Source organism: Carlito syrichta, unplaced genomic scaffold (genome assembly GCF_000164805.1).
Source record: "Carlito syrichta isolate Samal-C Ts95f unplaced genomic scaffold, Tarsius_syrichta-2.0.1 Scaffold315966, whole genome shotgun sequence".
Classification (NCBI taxonomy): Eukaryota; Metazoa; Chordata; class Mammalia; order Primates; family Tarsiidae; genus Carlito; species Carlito syrichta.
In genome coordinates, this window is record NW_007260062.1 from 117,294 (window position 1) to 134,586 (window position 17,293).

Below are 17,293 nucleotides of genomic sequence, written 5' to 3' on the forward strand. Positions count from 1 at the left end.
ACTGTTACATGTCAAGCATAGTATTGCTTGAAGACACTGTGAACCACCTAATTGTCCTGAATATCATTTCATTGGAGATGTTTAATGATCAATAATATTTTATCTGTGCTGTTATAGATGAGGCTATACTTGATTTATCTTAGATACACACAAAAAAACAAAATCACATAAAAGCCTCAGATTTGGCTGAAGCCAGCATGTTGGTCCATAGAAAAAAACCCGATGGATGACATACTCCTATCTGTTAAATCAGTCCGTTCATCCTCATGTGCTCCGGTATTGAAATATTTGTGCAAACACTACTTCCCTTCTCCAAAGAGCCAAACTGTAGATAACAGGCTGCTGCCCAGGAATAAGCACACCACCATTTTGATCAACTTTGGCTCCTTTTTATTCAGGAAGCATACACTAATCTTTTTATACATTTTTTACATTCCAGAAATAAGCGAAAATAGCAGTTTTAAATATGTTACAAAGTTGGCTTTTCAGGCTTAATAAGCTTTGTGAGAGAGGGACCAGCCAACTGATCTTTTCATCAAAGCACCAGTGTAGCTTCAGTCTTTGACCAAGCTCTACCACAGCTGTGGTTGCCTTGGATGTGCTGCACATCCAAACTTGTGAAAGCTATAATGGAGAGTTGCTGTGAGTCTCTGCAAGGCACCAAGAACAAACAGTTCAAGCTTCCTTTCTTCAGATTGAACCAAAGTTTTTGAAACTTTTTCAACTGCTCTCTCAAGTAGTGCTCTCTCAGCATGAAGACTAGAATTGGTTAAAACCCATATATCACAAGATACAGAAAGTCACTTCCAATATTCTGGAAATCACATGGTAAAAGTTATAAATAAATGAACACTAAAATTACTTTAAGAAAGTTTTACATTGTTTAGTTGGTAAGGACATTTATATGTACAGCACAATTTACTGTTAAACATTCTATAACTGGCTTCACACAAAGATGAAAATAGGTAATACAAAATGATCTGACATTTTCAGTAAGTCTGGAATTAAGACTGGAGTTTTATTGTAGTCAATATCAACTTTATGTATTGTTGCAGATTGCTGTGCTATGCCCTTTAAAATGAGAATTTCTTCCTCCGAGTGAAATTTCATTTGGGTATGTGTTCTTATACAAACTACTAAAATATGAGGGACACAGCAATATCAAAGACACAAATAGTAACTGCACAATATCATCTGCTGGATTAAGCTAATACAAATGGACAGGATTCCTCAGGTTCCAATATCTAATAAAGCACAATATGAAATGAACAAGGTGAGACATCTTAAGAATGAATATACTCTGCAATCAGAACATGTAGCTTTTCTTTAATTCACAAATCTGCCTCACAGGGCATTTACAAAATAAATTAGTAAGACTTCAATTTGCTTGAGGCATAACAAGCTCATAATGCCCCACTTGGCCTTCCTGTTTGAGCTGATCTAGTAGGTCTTCCTTCCGTCTTTTTCTGCCTACCACTAAGTACCTATCATGGCCCACCCCATGAGACTTACTCTTAAGACCATACTTCTGGGCAATCTGATGTATTTGCTTCCGTTCATCATTAGTCAGCTCTCTAGAGAAAGTCAAATCCGTGTGGCTCTCAGAGCGAGCGTAGTTTCTGATGATCTGTTCAATATCTCTCTTGGCAATTTTATTTACCCTCTCTACGTCCAGACCAAGCCCTTCCCGCTTGTGTTGCTCCTTGACTGAGATAGGTTCCCGTATGCCCTCACCAGATTTACCTAAGCCACCACCAGTCCAACCCATCTTTCTCAGCAGCTGATTTCCGATGTTATCCTCTTTGATTTGTTGTTTGTAAGCCTCCTCTGCTGAGCGGCCCTGAATTTCATTTCTTGAAATCACATCTTCAATAGTTCCTTTCTTCAAGTTGTTAATGACAGTTGGCTGGGTCTTTTTGAGGGTTTTCACAGCTTCCCCAGCAGCTTCATATTTGACAGTTTTCTTTACCCCAACTGCTTCTGCAATTACCTCACTTTCTAGAATCACCTTGCATTTCCAGCGGAGGCCTGTCATCCTTTCATAGACATATTCAACTGTCATTCGGTTAAACTGAGCTGTGTCGTTCAACGTGCACACAGGATTTGAAGAATTCTCATAGACGACAAGATCCTTTATATCTTTCTTCTTTCCAGATGCTCTAGGTGAAGAGCCTGTATGGCATTGTGAACTTTTGACAGATGGATAGGTGGGTTGTGTTTTTTGAAGAATTTTCAAAGCCTCATCGGCAGCTGCATGTTTACTTGTTTTTTTGGTTCCATAACCTTCAGCTAAGCAGTGATCTTGCAAAAACACTCGACAACGCCATGTGCGATTTGGCATCATCTCATATTTGTATTCAACTGACATTTTGTTGAATGAGGCAGAATTGTTAAGGATACCAATTGCATCATTTGCATTTTCTGTAATGACAAAATTGGTCCAGTGTTTGGCAGAAGCATTAAAAATCGGCTGCCCAGAAGCATCTTTACCCAACACTACCAGGTCTTCTGGTGGTTTCAGAGCTGGAGGAAATTCATATAGAGGCATGCCAATCTGACACACCACAAGATCCTCTCCAAATGTACGCTTGAATTTTCGCCGGATAACTCTAACTTCAATACGTTTCTGCAAGAGTTTTACAGCTAGCTCAGTAGCTCGATCCCTGGACCCATTCTTGCTGCCAGCATAACCTGTAGTTAAGTAGATATTCTGGCATCTAACTTCACAAGCATAACCATCTGTTAGAAGTTTTTTATTTTTGGGGATGTCAGCAGGAGGGATTTCTTTTAAAGGAGCATATATATACTCAGGATTTGTCTTACATGCCTGAATACAACGAGTTAACATATATGTATAATTAATTTTATCAGATCCAGAAGTCATCTCTGGATTTGAAAGGTTCTTCCAGATAGTTGCTGTTAGTTTTTCAATGAAATACTGCTTCTCGGCTACCACTGACTCAGGAAATGTCTGTGATGGTGAAGGCTCGGGAGCTGACTGAGAATTTGTCTGCTGGGATGTGCTGCTTGGAGCAGGATTTGCACTGTCAAAATACATGTTGGCTGTTACAGGCTGGTCTTTTGTGAAAATAAATCCTGATGAATCACAATACTGAGAATTCCCATCTTGTATACTGAAAGAGTCTTGGGTATAATCTTGGTAGCTGTCTCTTGGCATGCTGGTAACATGTGTTTGTTCATTTACCTCTTTTGTTTGAGGGCCATACAGATCTTCCTGTCTTTCATCTTTTGAACTACTAGCTACAAAATGTACAGGCTCAAAACGAGGTCTCGCATGGAATTTGGAACCGGCTTGCTTTTTAGGAGGATTTTGACCTATAGAATGAGTGAAATTTACAATTCATTAAAAAGGGAATATTTCAAAAGAACCAAGCAGGAAAATAGTACCAACCATATTATTTGCAAGCTGTATTGTTGGTACAAGAGACTTCTCAGCACAAAAACTTCAGGTCATCTGGGTGAAGGAACTCAATATCAATGTATGTTTTCAGCATAAGGAGGGATGCTCCCTGTCCTGTGTGTCAGGGAAGACTCTTGATAGAAAACATACCATTCAAGTATGCAGGTCACCACCACGCATGAACTGGTAGATGCTTTTGCACCAAATGAGCTAAAGCACAGGTGAAGTGTACTTTTCACCTGTACTGGAAGGTGAAATGGACTGGAAGGCTGTTCCAGTACAATCTCATACTACCTGTGCTAAAAAGCTCACTTAAGAATTACAAATGGAACAGATGGCTCTAATGCAACAGAGATGATGACCAGAGGCAGTTACAAAGCTTTCTCTTTTGTATCAGAGGTGAGTGACTCTGATGGTGCTTTACATGGTTGTGATTAAAAAATCAAAGACAAATAATTATCAAAAGATCTCAAAGGTTTTCAACTATAAAACCTTAGTTCTGACCCACTCTGCACAAAAGTATATATTTATATATTTCTAGAACAAACAGCAGTTGGAAACTAGTGATTTATGGGAGATACCAAATTTACAGCTATGGAAGACCTCTGTAGAGCCTATACCAGACACTGGAGCTTCCTCCCTATAACACTGCTCAGTAGAAAGCTGGTCCATCCTGGACCCATCCAAGAGGATTTAGTTACTTTGATGCTCAAATTATCACAGTACAAATTTCTACTTAGAGGGAGGCTCCCACAGCATAGACTTTTAAGGATTGCATAATAACATGACTTTACTGTTCTTAGTTTTCAATTCTATTTAGAATCTTCAAAAAATTATACACAGCTAAAAGTTAAAACTCTTTTTACCTGTAAGAAACAATGTAAAATCATACACCAATCACATAATTAAAAATTTAAAAAGCCATGCTATTTCTTCAAATCCCACCCAGAAACAAGTATACTCACCATCACATGTTGAGAGGTGGCGTTTTTGACCTTTGGAAGGTTTGGACAGCACCAGATCATATGAAGGCATCTCCCCAATATCAATACCTTCAGCCATTTGAAGAATTTTTTCCATCAAGCGTGGGCTGTACCTATTTAAAATAATATAATCTACAGTTAAGACAGCTAAGGATGTAGTTTTTTTCCCAAAAGCTTCTAAGTAAGCCAGTCTTACAATTGCTCCCACAAGACTTTATCAACAGGGTATACTGACTGTAAAACCAAAGAAGCAGCCCTAAAATATTTATTTAGCAAATGAGTAATTATGTTACTCACTAGAAATCAAGAGTTTTCAGCATAAGACATAAACATATAAAATCAAGGAATTTCAGCAAAGACCTTTATCTTTAATTTGAATGGAAAATATCAGTATAAACTCATGGTTTATTTTTCTCTTTCATATATGCATATTATATGTAAATAATATTTATATATTTATAGAATTACTGAGAGTGTTAAGAGCTGCTGGGTTGTTAACATCATGACTGTGGTCTCTATTATTTCTTGTGAAAAAGAATCAATGTCCTTAGAGAAATGGCTGATTCTAAGTCTGGGGCAGGAAATGTCTAAGATGAGTCTGGAAGATCTTCTTATGCCAAGAAACAAGGAAACTGTCAAAGACCAAAGGGTCAAATGGACTCAGAAGCCAGTTTGAATAGATTCCTACTTGCAAAATGAGCCAATTTGAGTATCAATAAGAACAATAACCTCAATGGGTTGAAATACAACAAATATGTTGAAAATCCATTAGTTCGTAATGATACAAACTCATTATTGGTCACCTTTGGAGGATAGAAGGAACTAAGTTATTATTCTGCAAACAGGTAAATATGAAAGGAAGTAATCAAGCATTTGTCCTATATTTTTTTTTGTACAAACTACTTCACAGCAATATAAAGAGCTGATGAGGAAAATCTTTTACAGAACATTCCAGCTAACAAATGAATGATAGACGACTACCATTCTGCAACCCATACTAAAATAAAAAATGTTCATAAATGGCTGCAAAATCAAGTGAAAAGTTGATGTGGGAGAACCCAGATTTAGACCCACACAAATATTCTCAATGGATGGTTGACAACAGATCAAAAGGAATTCAATGGAGAAAGGACAGACCTTCCAACAAATACATGTGAGCATTTCATTAGCTCAAAAAAAAAAAACTGGTGCAGGAATAAATGGACATCCATAGGCAAAAAATAAAACAAACAAAAACCCTACAACCCAAACCTTATTAAAAACAAAACAACAACAACAACAAAAAACTCCTCAAAATACATCAAGGACTTAAACGTAAAACTCTGATTCAAGGAACTATAAGAAAAAGTAGTGGGAAACTGCAGGGGTAGAGGTGGCAACAGGTACACAACATCAATTAGGGTAGCTAATCTCAAACCAGGCGAAGTAGGGACCAAAGGGAGGCACAAACTTTACCTGTATGATGACCACTTTTATACCTAATCCTGAGTTGTACCTCACATCTTTTTTTGGAGTCAGAGTCTCACTCTGTAGCCCAGGCTGGAGTACAGTGGCACACTGCTCATGGCCACCGCAGCCTTGACCTGCTGGGCTCAGGGGATCCTTCTGCCTCAGCCTTCCAAATAACTGGAACTACAAGCACACGCCACCATGCCTGGTTAATTTTTTTATTTATTGTAGAGATGAAGTCTCGCCAAGTTGCCCAGGCGGGGCTCGAGCCGGTAAGCTCAGACAATCCTCTCACCTCGGTCTCCCAAAGTGTGAGGATTGTAGGCATGAGGCATCCCTCACACCCAGCCTGTACATCACATCTTTAAAATTAAATTTTAAAAAAGAGAGAGAAGAAAAAAATTTTAAAACCACAGGAGAAAATCCTTGGGATCTAGAGCCAGGCAAACAATTCTTAGACTTGATCCGAAAAGCATGATTCATAAAAGGAAATGGTGATAAAATAGACTTCATCAAAATTGAAAACTTTTGCTCTTGAAAGACCCTGTGAAAGACAAGCTGCAGATTGGGAGAAAATATTGGCAAACCACACACTTGACAAAAGCCTAGTATCTAGTATAAAGATCTTAAAACTCAACAATTAAAAAAAAACTAACTAAAAAATGAACAAAATATTTCACCAAAGAGAATGGAAAGATTGCAAATAAGCACATGAAAAGATGTTCAACATCATTAGCCACCAGGGAAATGTGATTTACTTCTTTATTTATTTATTTTTGAGTTGGAGTCTCACTCTATCGCCCAGACTGGAGTGCAGCGGCCACTCCCGGCCACCGCAGCCTTGACCTGCTGGGCTGCGGTGATCCTTCCGCCTCAGCCTTCCAAGTAGCTGGAACTACAGGCACGCGCTACCACAACCGGCTAATTTTTTAATTTACTGTAGAGATGAAGTCTCACCAATTTGCCCAGGAGGGTCTCAAACCCGCGGGCTCAGGCAATCCACTCACCTCAGCCTCCCAAGGTGCGGGATTATAGGCTGAGCCACCGAGCCCGGCTGGGAAATGTGATTTAAAACCACAGTGAGGTATCACTATACACCTATGATAATGGCCAAATTACTATAGGAGGAAACTGGGTAAATACTGGACATCTTTTTGTATTATGTCTTACAACTGCATGTGAACCTACAATTATCTCAATAAAAACTTCAGTTAAAAAAAGTTGATGGGAAGCCGGGTTTGGTGGCTCAGCCTGTAATCCCGCGCCTTGGGAGGCCGAGGTGAGTGGACTACCTGAGCCCGCGCGTTTGAGACCCGCCTGGGCAACTTAGTGAGACCTCATCTCTACAATAAATCAAAAAATCAGTCGGGTGTGGTAGCGTGCGCCTGTAGTTCCAGCTACTTGGAAGGCTGAGGTGGAAGGATCGCTGGAGCCAGCAGGTCGAGGCTGTGGTGGCCAGGAGCGACCACTGCACTCCAGTCTGGGTGACCAAGTGAAACTCCAACTCAAAAAAAATAAATAAATAAAGTTGATGGGAGACTTTATCATCCTAATATCACTAAAAGTGGGACAACCAAACATTGACTCCGGTGTGATATATCAGGACACACACAACATGATCTATAAAGTATTACTGTCCTCCAAATAACTGAACTTGAACCCAGTCAAGTCCCTGAAACATGTTAAACATGACAATATAACCAGCCACATCCAGAATTAGAGAACACTATGTGAAAGCCCAGTTTTTTCATCAAATAAATATTATAATACAAAAATAAAAGGAGAGGGGAGAATAGTTATAGGTTTTTGTTTTTGTTTTATTTTGTTTTGTTTTGAGTAGGAGTCTCTCACTTTGTCACCCAGGCGAGAGTGCAGTGGCACCCGCACGGCCAATGCAGCCTCGACCTGCTGGGCTCCAGCGATCCTTCCACTTCAGCCTTCCAAGCGGCTGGGACTACAGGCATACACCACCACGCCTAGCTAATTTTTTGATTTATTGTAGAGATGAGGTCTCGCCAAGTTGCCCGGGCTGGTCTCAAATCCATGGGCTCAGGCAATCCTCTCACCTCGGCCTCCCAAAGTGCTAGGGAGTATAGGCGTGAGTCACTGCGCCCAGTGGTTATAGGTTAAAGGAGACAGATCAATCAAATACATTGTATGGACCTTGTTTGGATCATGAATCAAACAGACCAACTGTAGAAAGACATCTGAGACAAATGGAAAAACTGAATATGAAGTAGGCATGGGATGATTTTAAGAAATTACTGTTCACTTTCTGGACTGTGAGTAATGGTAGTGTTACTTTACATACTGAAGTATTTACAGGTGAAATGATGTCAGGATTTTCTCTGATATATTCCAGATTGTCCCCCCATTAAAAAAAACTGGGGCAGAATAGATGAAATAAGAAGGGTATCACAACAGACTGTTGATCACTGCCTAAGTGATGGGTACATGGGGCTCATTAAACTCTTGTCTACTTTTGTGTATTTTTGAAATTTTCCATAATAAAAAGCTTTAGAATACACAATTTTAAAAATGGCTCCTTATGAAATAGATTGGCTGCTTGACAGAACAGCATTTTACTGCAGTGAAACAAAACTATAGGCTTAAGTGCAGTATTTGTTATCACTGGTACCTGCTCTTCCTTCCTACCTTCAGAGCCTTTCCCAGTCTAGGACCAAAAAGAGATTCCTGGTAGCTTTTGAGAAGGAAGTTCTGAAAGCGAGTAACTATCATACCTTTACATGAATAGGTTCTGAATTTGTAGAAGGGTAACAGTTTTCGTTTTCAGCACAGCAGGTTTCACACCCATCAGATGTCTTTCTTTGCAAAGCAGAAGACATGGTGGCCCTCCCTGACAGATTACTGGAAGAGAGCTCAGTTGCAACCTGCACTTCCTGCTGATAACTGGTGCTGCTGCTAGCACTGGTATTTAAATATCAAGAGTAATTTTATTTTCATTTACTTCTGCCTGAGCATCAGAAAGCACAGTCTAAAACATTATACATTTTATATCACTTCCATTCGAATTTGGAGATCCCAGATGTATAAGATGAAAACAAAAGACTACAAAAATGAGATGAGTCTACAAATCTTTAATTTTTAACATATCGGCCAGGTTAGGTGGCTCAGCCTGTAATCCCAGCACTTTGGGAGGCCAAGGTGAATGGACTACCTGAGCCCGCGGGTTCGAGACCCGCCTGGGCAACTTGGTGAGACCTCATCTCTACAATAAATCAAAAAATTAGCGGGGTGTGGTAGCGCGCACCTGTAGTACCAGCTACTTGGAAGGCTGAGGCAGAAGGATCGCCGGAGCCCAGCAGGTCGAGGCTGCAGTGGCCGGGAACGGCCACTGCACTCCAGTCTCGGCGACAGAGTGAGACACCAACTCAAAAAAAACAAAAAAAAATTTTAACACATTTGCTACCAAATTGGCACTACAATCAAGCCACTCACCTTGAACTCCAGTCAAAATTCTCCAGACCTTCAAATGAGAACCTGATTTCAAGTACAGTGTGTACAAATGGTATGTGTGTCTTAGAGTGTTCATGGATGATACATTTGGGGCTCACTTCATTCATACTCACTTTTCTCTCAGGTTCCTCCCAGCATTAGTAATTATGATACCTACTGACGGTTCCCTATTCATCATATATGCCGCAAAATTCAACATCACTCATAGGCCATAAAAATAAACCTTTGCATAGGTTGCCAACAAAGCCTGATTCTCTCTCCTTTCTTAGGAGGATATAATCATGAAGAAGCACAGCCAGCTCGAACAATAATGAAAAAGACTTGACTACTCAAAGAACAACGTAAATATAGAGTCTTTAAGAAGATGATCACCAGAATTGCATCCCTGGTTCTAAAATTATCCAGAGAGTCGCAATCCAAGGACAAAGAGGTGGCTTCACAAATCTGAAGCCAAGGCAATAAGGCTTTTATTATGCTCTTTAGTGTATTTTTATAGTATATTTAAAAGTAACATCTTTAACAACAGAAATTTTAGAAAATCCACCAAGAAAAGCACCTAAAATCCCAACCACTGATAACTTCACTTACATGTTGGGGTTTATTTTTTATTCCCTTTTCTGTTTTCCGTTTCCCCCACCACCATCAGATATCTGTATTGAACTGCAATCTAGTCGGGGGGTTGTCTTTAATTTACCATATCATAAGCTTTTTCTCCACATGATTATGCATGGGTTTTAATGGCTATAGAGTATTTTATATTATGGAATAAAATGTAAGATATGGCTGGGCGTGGGGGCTTAAGCCTATAATCCCAGCACTTTGGGAGGCCAAGGTGAGAGGATTGCCTGAGCCTGCAGGTTTGAGATCAGCCTGGGCAACATGGTGAGACCTTGTCTCTACAATAAACAAAAAAATTAAATGGTAGCACATGCCTGTAGTTCCAGCAACTTGGAAGGTTGAGGCGGAAGGATCGCCTGAGCCCAGCAGGTCTCAAGGCTGCGGTGGCCGTGAGTGTGCCACTGTACTCCAGTCTAGGCAACAGAGTGAGACTCCCACTCAAAAAAAAAAAAAAAAAAACGACGTAAAATATCAAGGCAAGTCTAATTCAGTAATTTTAAGATGCATGCATATTATATATTTAAGCCTGTTAAGTTATCTATTTGGTTGTAAATACTTAAAGAAGAAAACCAAAGAACTCCAACAGGAGTTATAAGTAGCTTATAATGAACCAAGCTTTTAGAAATCAGGAGCTATCAGCCATCCCACCATGTCCAGCATATAAAAAGATGACTTCTATTAATAATAGAAATATCTGCTTTCACGAATCTTACATTCTTGAAAACAAGACAGGTGTATATTCATGCATACCTATGCGAAGAACATAAATCATTATAATATACAATGCACCTGAAATTTAACAAATATTCAATAACCAATGCTTACAAAAAGTGTTTAAAATATGAAACTGTTCTACTAAGACCCAATAAAAAAGCTGAAATTGGAAAGCTAAGCAAAGGCTAGGATTTTCAAGTATAAAAATGTGTATTCAAAACTATTCATGAGACTCCTGATGTCATAAGTGAATAACACACAACCAGGTTATTGAGAAATCTTTCAAAAGCTCTGACACCCATTTCATTAGTTGGTGACGGGTACCCTCCTTAGTATGTGCAAAGTTAGTTTCTTTTTTTTGAGTTGAAGCCTCACTCTGTCACCCAGACTGGAGTGCAGTGGCTGCTCCCAACCACCGCAGCTTCGACCTGCTGGGCTGGGCTCTGGCAATCCTTCCGCCTCAGCCTTCCAAGTAGCTGGAACTACAGGCATGCGCTACCACGCCCGGCTAATTTTTTTTATTTATTGTAGAGATGAGGTCTCACCAGGTTGCCCAGGCGGGTCTCAAACCCGCGGGCTCAGGCAATCCACTCATCTCAGCCTCCCAAAGGTGCAGGATTACAAGCTGAGCCACTGAGCCCGGTTCAAAGTTAGTTTCACAACATGAATTCAGCCAGCATCTACCTTCGAAACACCAGTCTCATATCAACCAGAAGAGACAAATAATCAAAGGAACAAAGCTAGTGTATTTTAAGATCTATTTCCTCTATGAATTAATGTCTCAAAGATGAATAGGCCAAGATTCTGCTTCTAATCTTACTGATCAAGAATGATGAGAAAACTGAATGTTCTAGTTAACACTCAGTCTTATTAAATACAGATACACTATCTGCAGTGTTTGAGTAAAAGTTGCAATTGTTTAGGCATTCGTGTGAACACTTATTTAAGTGCTGTAGATGTAGTTGATCAGAAAACTGAACTAATTTTTCATTAGCGGCAGACATATCTTAGAAATTGCTTGCAGAAAAAAAATTCTTTTTTTTTTTTTTTTTTTTTGTTGAGTTGAAGTCTCACCCTGTCGCCCAGGCTGGAGTGCAGTGGCACACTCACGGCCACCACAGCCTCAACGTGCTGGGCTCAGAAGATCCTTCCGCCTCAGCCTTCCAAGCAGCTGAAACTACAAACATGTGCCACCACGGCTGGCTAATTTTTTTATTTTTTGTAGAGATGAGGTCTCACCAAGTTGCCCAGGCTGATCTTGAAACCCTGGCCTCAGGCAATCTTCTCACCTCAGTCTCCCAAAGTGCTGGGATTATAGGCGTGAGCCACTGCACCCGGAAAAAAAAAAATTCTTGATAAGTTGTTTACTTTTATGAAAAAGACAAATGAAAAAAATGAAGAGAAATGATTTCAGCTATTCAAACTTTCTGGTTGCCTGGACAATGAGGGGGAAAATGATTAAAAAGCAGACTGGAAAACATTATTTATTTTGTACTATAAAGCAGCAGTTCTCAGGGTGCTGATTCCTGGATCTGCAACATCAGCATCACCAGGGAACTTGTTAGAAATGCAAATTCTGGGGCCCTACCCCAGATCTACTAAATCAGAAACCCTGAGGATGGGACCCAGCAATCTCTTTTAACAAGCCTAACAAGGGATTCTCATGCAGACTTAAGTTTGCATCAGTTACAAAGTCAAGAAGATACTCAAATTTGTTCTGTGGAAATCACCACTATCACCAAAAGGGATGAAAAATGGTCTATTTCCCTGCACATTTAAGCTCCTCCTGGCATAGTCTTATGATCAAGGAATTTTCAAAGATATCTTTAATCTAGGAGTTTATTTCAGTTCAAGTAAATGGAAAAAAAATTCCTGCTAGAGGGAGGAAAAAGAGCAGCTTCCTTATTGTTATTGTTCACAACCTGCTACAGCAGTTAAGTGATGAACCTTGAGTAACAAATTAACAATTTAAGTTTAGAAAGAGTTATTTCACCATATATCCTGAAATTCATTTGACAGAAAGAAGAATATTTTAAGAGAAATATTTGAGAGAAAACAAGAACTCTACCAACATCAACATCAAGAAGTACTGGAACGCAGGTTTTATCCACCTGAAGATGAGAGCTAACTTAAAGACTGCCTAAAGTGGAAGACTGAACTTGGTTCTTAACATCTAAGAGTCTTTATTGGCCCTTCCCTGTCTCCTATATGTAAGTTATCAGACATAATGCAAACATAGTTAAGCTATTTGATGTCAAGGCAATTCTTGTATTGACTGAACTGATTTACCTACAATGTAACATGATGACTATAACATGATGACTATATATACTATATACACTCACTGTACCCGTGTGCAGGATCTAGTACACACAGATACACCACACAAAACACCTTGGGATGCTTGAACTTTCAACATCAACTACTGCTGGCCTTTGTTTTTAATGTCCTGGTTATGTGCAAGGCTGCTATTCTTGAAATGAAATCCTGGCTGGGTTTGGTGGCTCAGCCTGTAATCCCAGCACTTTGGGAGTCCAGGGGTTCGAGACCAGCCTGGGCAACTTGGTGAGATCTCATCTCTACAATTAAAAAAAGAAATAGCCGGGTGTGGTAGCATATGCCTGTAGTTCCGACTACTTGAAAGGTTGAGACGGGGCCAGGTTCAGTGGCTCAGCCTGTAATTGCAGCACTTTGGGAGGTCGAGGTGAGTGGATTATCTGAGCCCACGGGTTCGAGACCTGCCTGGGCAACTTGGCAAGACCTCGTCTCTACAATAAATCAAAAACTAGCTGGGTGTGGTAGCACGCACCTGTAATTCCAGCTACTTGGAAGGCTGAGGCAGAAGGATTGCCGGAGTCCAGCAGGTCGAGGCTGCGGTGGCTGGGAGCGTGCCACTGCACTCGTCTGGGCAATGGAGTGAGACTCCAACTCAAAAAAAAAGGTTGAGACGAAGGATTGGTGGAGCTCAGCAGGTCGATGCTGGGGTGGCTGTGAGCATGCCACCACACTCCAGCCTGGGCGATGGAGTGAGACTCCAACTCAAAAAAAAAAAAAAAAATGAAATCCCGAAGTATAATGATGTGGCTTATGTCAGTGGCTTGCTTTCACTCCTGGTCCATCCTTCTCAAATATGGCACCTTTGTCTCAGTGGAAAGAGCATCAGACTGGACATCAGAAGTCCTGGGTCCTAGTCCCAACTGTGGGACCCTGGACAAGTTAATTAACTTCTTGGCCTCCACTGATTTAGCTGTAAAAATGAGACATCACCTAATCCCCAAGGTGGCTGTAGTAAATGAGATCATAGATATTTAAAATGTGTTGTATGTTATAAGGCTGTGTACATCCATCCACTCCACACACATTTACTGAGCAGCTATTATGTAGTAGGCAATCTAGGCACTGAGGATAAAGGTGTGAACAGGAAAGCAAAAGCCCTTTCCCCAAGGGAGCCTACATTCTAGTGGGAAGGTAAGATTTATTTTTAACACAAAGGATGGTTATTTTCCTCCCCCATTTAAGATTTTTTAGCATTCATTTTCCCCACAACCTTCTGCGATATTAAGGAAACTTATGAGTACAGGACAAAGGTACCTTTTCAACTCAGAACAACACTGTTAGGCGAAGGTCAATTAGATTTATCTGACTTGATTAATAACTAAGGCTTCCCCAGTTGTAACCAGCTTCTCCTATGAAATAATCATCTCTGGAGGTAGAAATTAGGTAACTTAGAGAAGATGCCATGTTCAACAATTAAGGTCAGGAGTGGACAACCCTATTTTTCTGCATCTGTTATAGTCATTCCTGGAAGTGAACTGGCCGAATTTGGTCTGATCACTTTCCAGAATTTCTCATCCTTCCTAATAAAAAATTGACTATGAGGCAGGAATGTCAAAAAAATAAAAAATAAGCCTCCCAGTTATAAAAGGAACAGTTAGTCTAATAAAAGGGCCAATTTAGGAGTTCTGAAGGACAGAAGTTCTGAAGGACAGAAGTATTACAAAAAAATTTTTTTTAAAAACTGCGTTGGAACCATACTGCAGTCTCCATTGAATGCAAAGAGCTTTCAAAGAGGCCTGTTCAGAATGTCTAGGTTCTAGGAAAGAGGGAAAAAACAAACACACACATCACCCTAAAACCTCACCCAGAGGCCAAATGTTAATCCTTCTTATCCCATTTAAGGTGAAAAGAGGACAACCCATTTTTACAGTAGATAAATCCATTTCTTTGTTTGAGTCCAGACACATTATGCGCAAATCTACAAGCAGGACTGACGCTGTTGCGGCTCAGAGAGCTGATCTGATACCTACCGCCTCCCCAGGAGACGACAGTAAGACCCAGCTAGGTAGCTGCAAGTAGAAGGGAGTGTTTTATTTAATGGGGATGGAAGAAGAGAGAGAGGTCAGGAGGAGACTAAGATTAGAACCGCGGAGTCCTGTCCCCTCCCCTCCCCCAACAACGCCGACTGTCGAATATTCTCTGCGGATACCGCATCTTCAGAAGGCCCTACGCAGGTCCGAGATTCTGCTATTCATTTCCCACGCCCTCCAGTACTACCACCAACCACAACAATCACCACTCACTCAGTAATCCTCTTCCAAGCGCTGCTTTATCTCCATCCCTGGTCCTGGAGGGGCCGTTCCCACGATCTCCGGAACCTCCTAACTGTTTTGTCGTCCCCGGCCACCTCACCCCCAGCCCTCAGAGAACCAGCCGGTGCCCTCTAGTACTTCCAAATCTCCAACCTCCAAGCCATCCTCCGCATCCCGTCCCGTCCCTATCTAGACCACCAACATCGATTCCTCCACCGCCGTCCCTAATCCGACTCCCATCGCTGATCTCTCACCTAAGTCTCTAACCCGACCCCCACACCTTCCTCACCTGCAGCCCAGGAAAACGTGGTTGGTCCAGGCGGCGGAGAGCGCGAGGAGCTGGTCGAGGGCAGCTCCGGGATAGCTGTGCAGGTGCCGACAGATGAAGCTGCGCCGCAGAGCCCACTGCCAGTCACTTTCGTGGCTATAGCGCCACTGCTCCAGCACTGGCTCGGGCGGGGGCGGCGGGAGGGGCGGCAGCGGCGGCGGCGGGAGGGGGGGCAGCGGCGGCGGCGACAGGAAGTCGCCCCCCAAGAGCAGACGTCCTCCAGCCATCTTCTCCGCCCCCTAGCAGGGACCCCAGGGACGAAGCTGAGTACTGACCGCAAAGGAGCAAGCGAGCCAGTGGGGACGGGGGTCGGTGGGAGGGGCCGGGAGAGGAGGGGCGCGCCTAGGCGCGAACACCAACTCTCGGGGGGACTAGCGTGTGTGCGTGGGGGCGACAGTTAAAAGGAAAGGAGGAGCACGAGCTCACTTCCCGACGCCGGGGCGCACACCCGCTGCACTCCTCCAACTTGTGGAGGAGCAGAAGGGATCCCGCCGCACCCACGCGCGCGCCGGGGAGGCCGAGCCTGGCCCCGCGCTTCGCACCTTCACGGATCCGCAGACCCGCTCACTGCGCGGAGAGGGAAAGCAGCCACTAGCACGTTATACTCCCCCTCCTCTGGGTTCCAGCCTACCTACCCGCGTGCCGCCCCGAGGTGGTAAGGCTACTGCGCGTGCGCCGCGGCTGTTCCCTAACTTCGAAATCCCGTCGCAGAATCTCGCGTGATGTACTTTTTCTCCTTCCTATGACGGCTATGGGCCTTTGACGCGCTCCGGTGACAAGCGGAGGGCGGGGACTCCGGAAAGGGACTTGGGGAAGGTTCTCTGAGGTTCGAGAACATGGTTCCGTTAAATCTCTGGAAGGTGCCCTCAGGTGATTGTTGGTAGTCGTGGCTCGCCTTACGCCTTTTTCTTGGATTTCTGAGCTGTGCGATAGTGAGACATTGTTCTTTGGAAGATATTTCGGTTTGGAATGAATTGTACAAAGTTCTGTGCGTCGTGCATCGTTAGCTCTGTAATTTACTGCAAAAACATAGTACAAATGGAAACTTGCAAAGAAAATACGCCGCAGCGACACTCCTCAAGTCCACCGCTTTCAAGTCCGTACGGCATTTCCGATTGCCGTCAAACACAGATACTACTATGTTTGACAGTTTCCATCACGCCTGCAAGTAATTCTGTACTTCATGCATCCATTCAAAAAGTGCAACAGGTCACATAGAAGAGGGTTAAAAATTACACAGTAACAAACAACTGACACTGTCACTTCACTCTGCACCTACTTCAGACAGCAACCTGAGTCCCTATTTGCCAACCTGTGCCACTAAACTAGTGAATCAATGAGTGTCTGTTAGTGGGAATTCACACAGCACCTACTGTGTGCTCAATATAGCAAGAATACAGGAAGGAAGGGAGGAAGGGAAAAGAAAGAAAAAAAGAACAAAGGGGGGGGCTTTCTCTGTTGTCCTGGAATTGATTACAATCTTTTTGGGAAGAAATAGCCCTGCATAAAACTAAATGTTCCCATTACCCTCTTTAACTCCTTAAAAACATATTTCTAACTATATGATACATCTTGTGTGTAGGGGTGTATTGGACTGAGAAGAGCAGAAAATAACAGCACTTCTCATAGTTGTATAATTATTTATTTCCATGTCTGTCTCTCTCTATGGTAGGCATTCGTGTTTGTTGAAATAATGACAATCTGTGAGCCATCA

General features: G+C 42.0%; 1 protein-coding gene across 2 annotated transcripts; it reads right to left on the reverse strand.

Annotated features, from left to right (window-relative positions):
* Positions 1 to 367: 367 nt before the first annotated feature.
* On the reverse strand, positions 368 to 15,699 carry NKRF (NFKB repressing factor). Of its 2 annotated transcripts, none has more exons than XM_008073609.1 (3): positions 15,541 to 15,699; positions 4,387 to 4,517; positions 368 to 3,336 (listed from the first exon to the last, which is right to left on the reverse strand). In XM_008073609.1, the coding sequence occupies exons 2-3, from the start codon at positions 4,499 to 4,501 to the stop codon at positions 1,379 to 1,381; spliced, it is 2,073 nt and encodes a 690-aa protein (XP_008071800.1). In that variant the 5' UTR covers positions 4,502 to 4,517; positions 15,541 to 15,699; the 3' UTR covers positions 368 to 1,378. The 2 variants fall into 2 exon arrangements, with proteins under 2 accessions (XP_008071800.1, XP_008071801.1); XM_008073610.1 differs by lacking the exon at positions 15,541 to 15,699 and adding an exon at positions 4,912 to 5,242 and having other exon boundaries at positions 4,387 to 4,819.
* Positions 15,700 to 17,293: the final 1,594 nt, after the last annotated feature.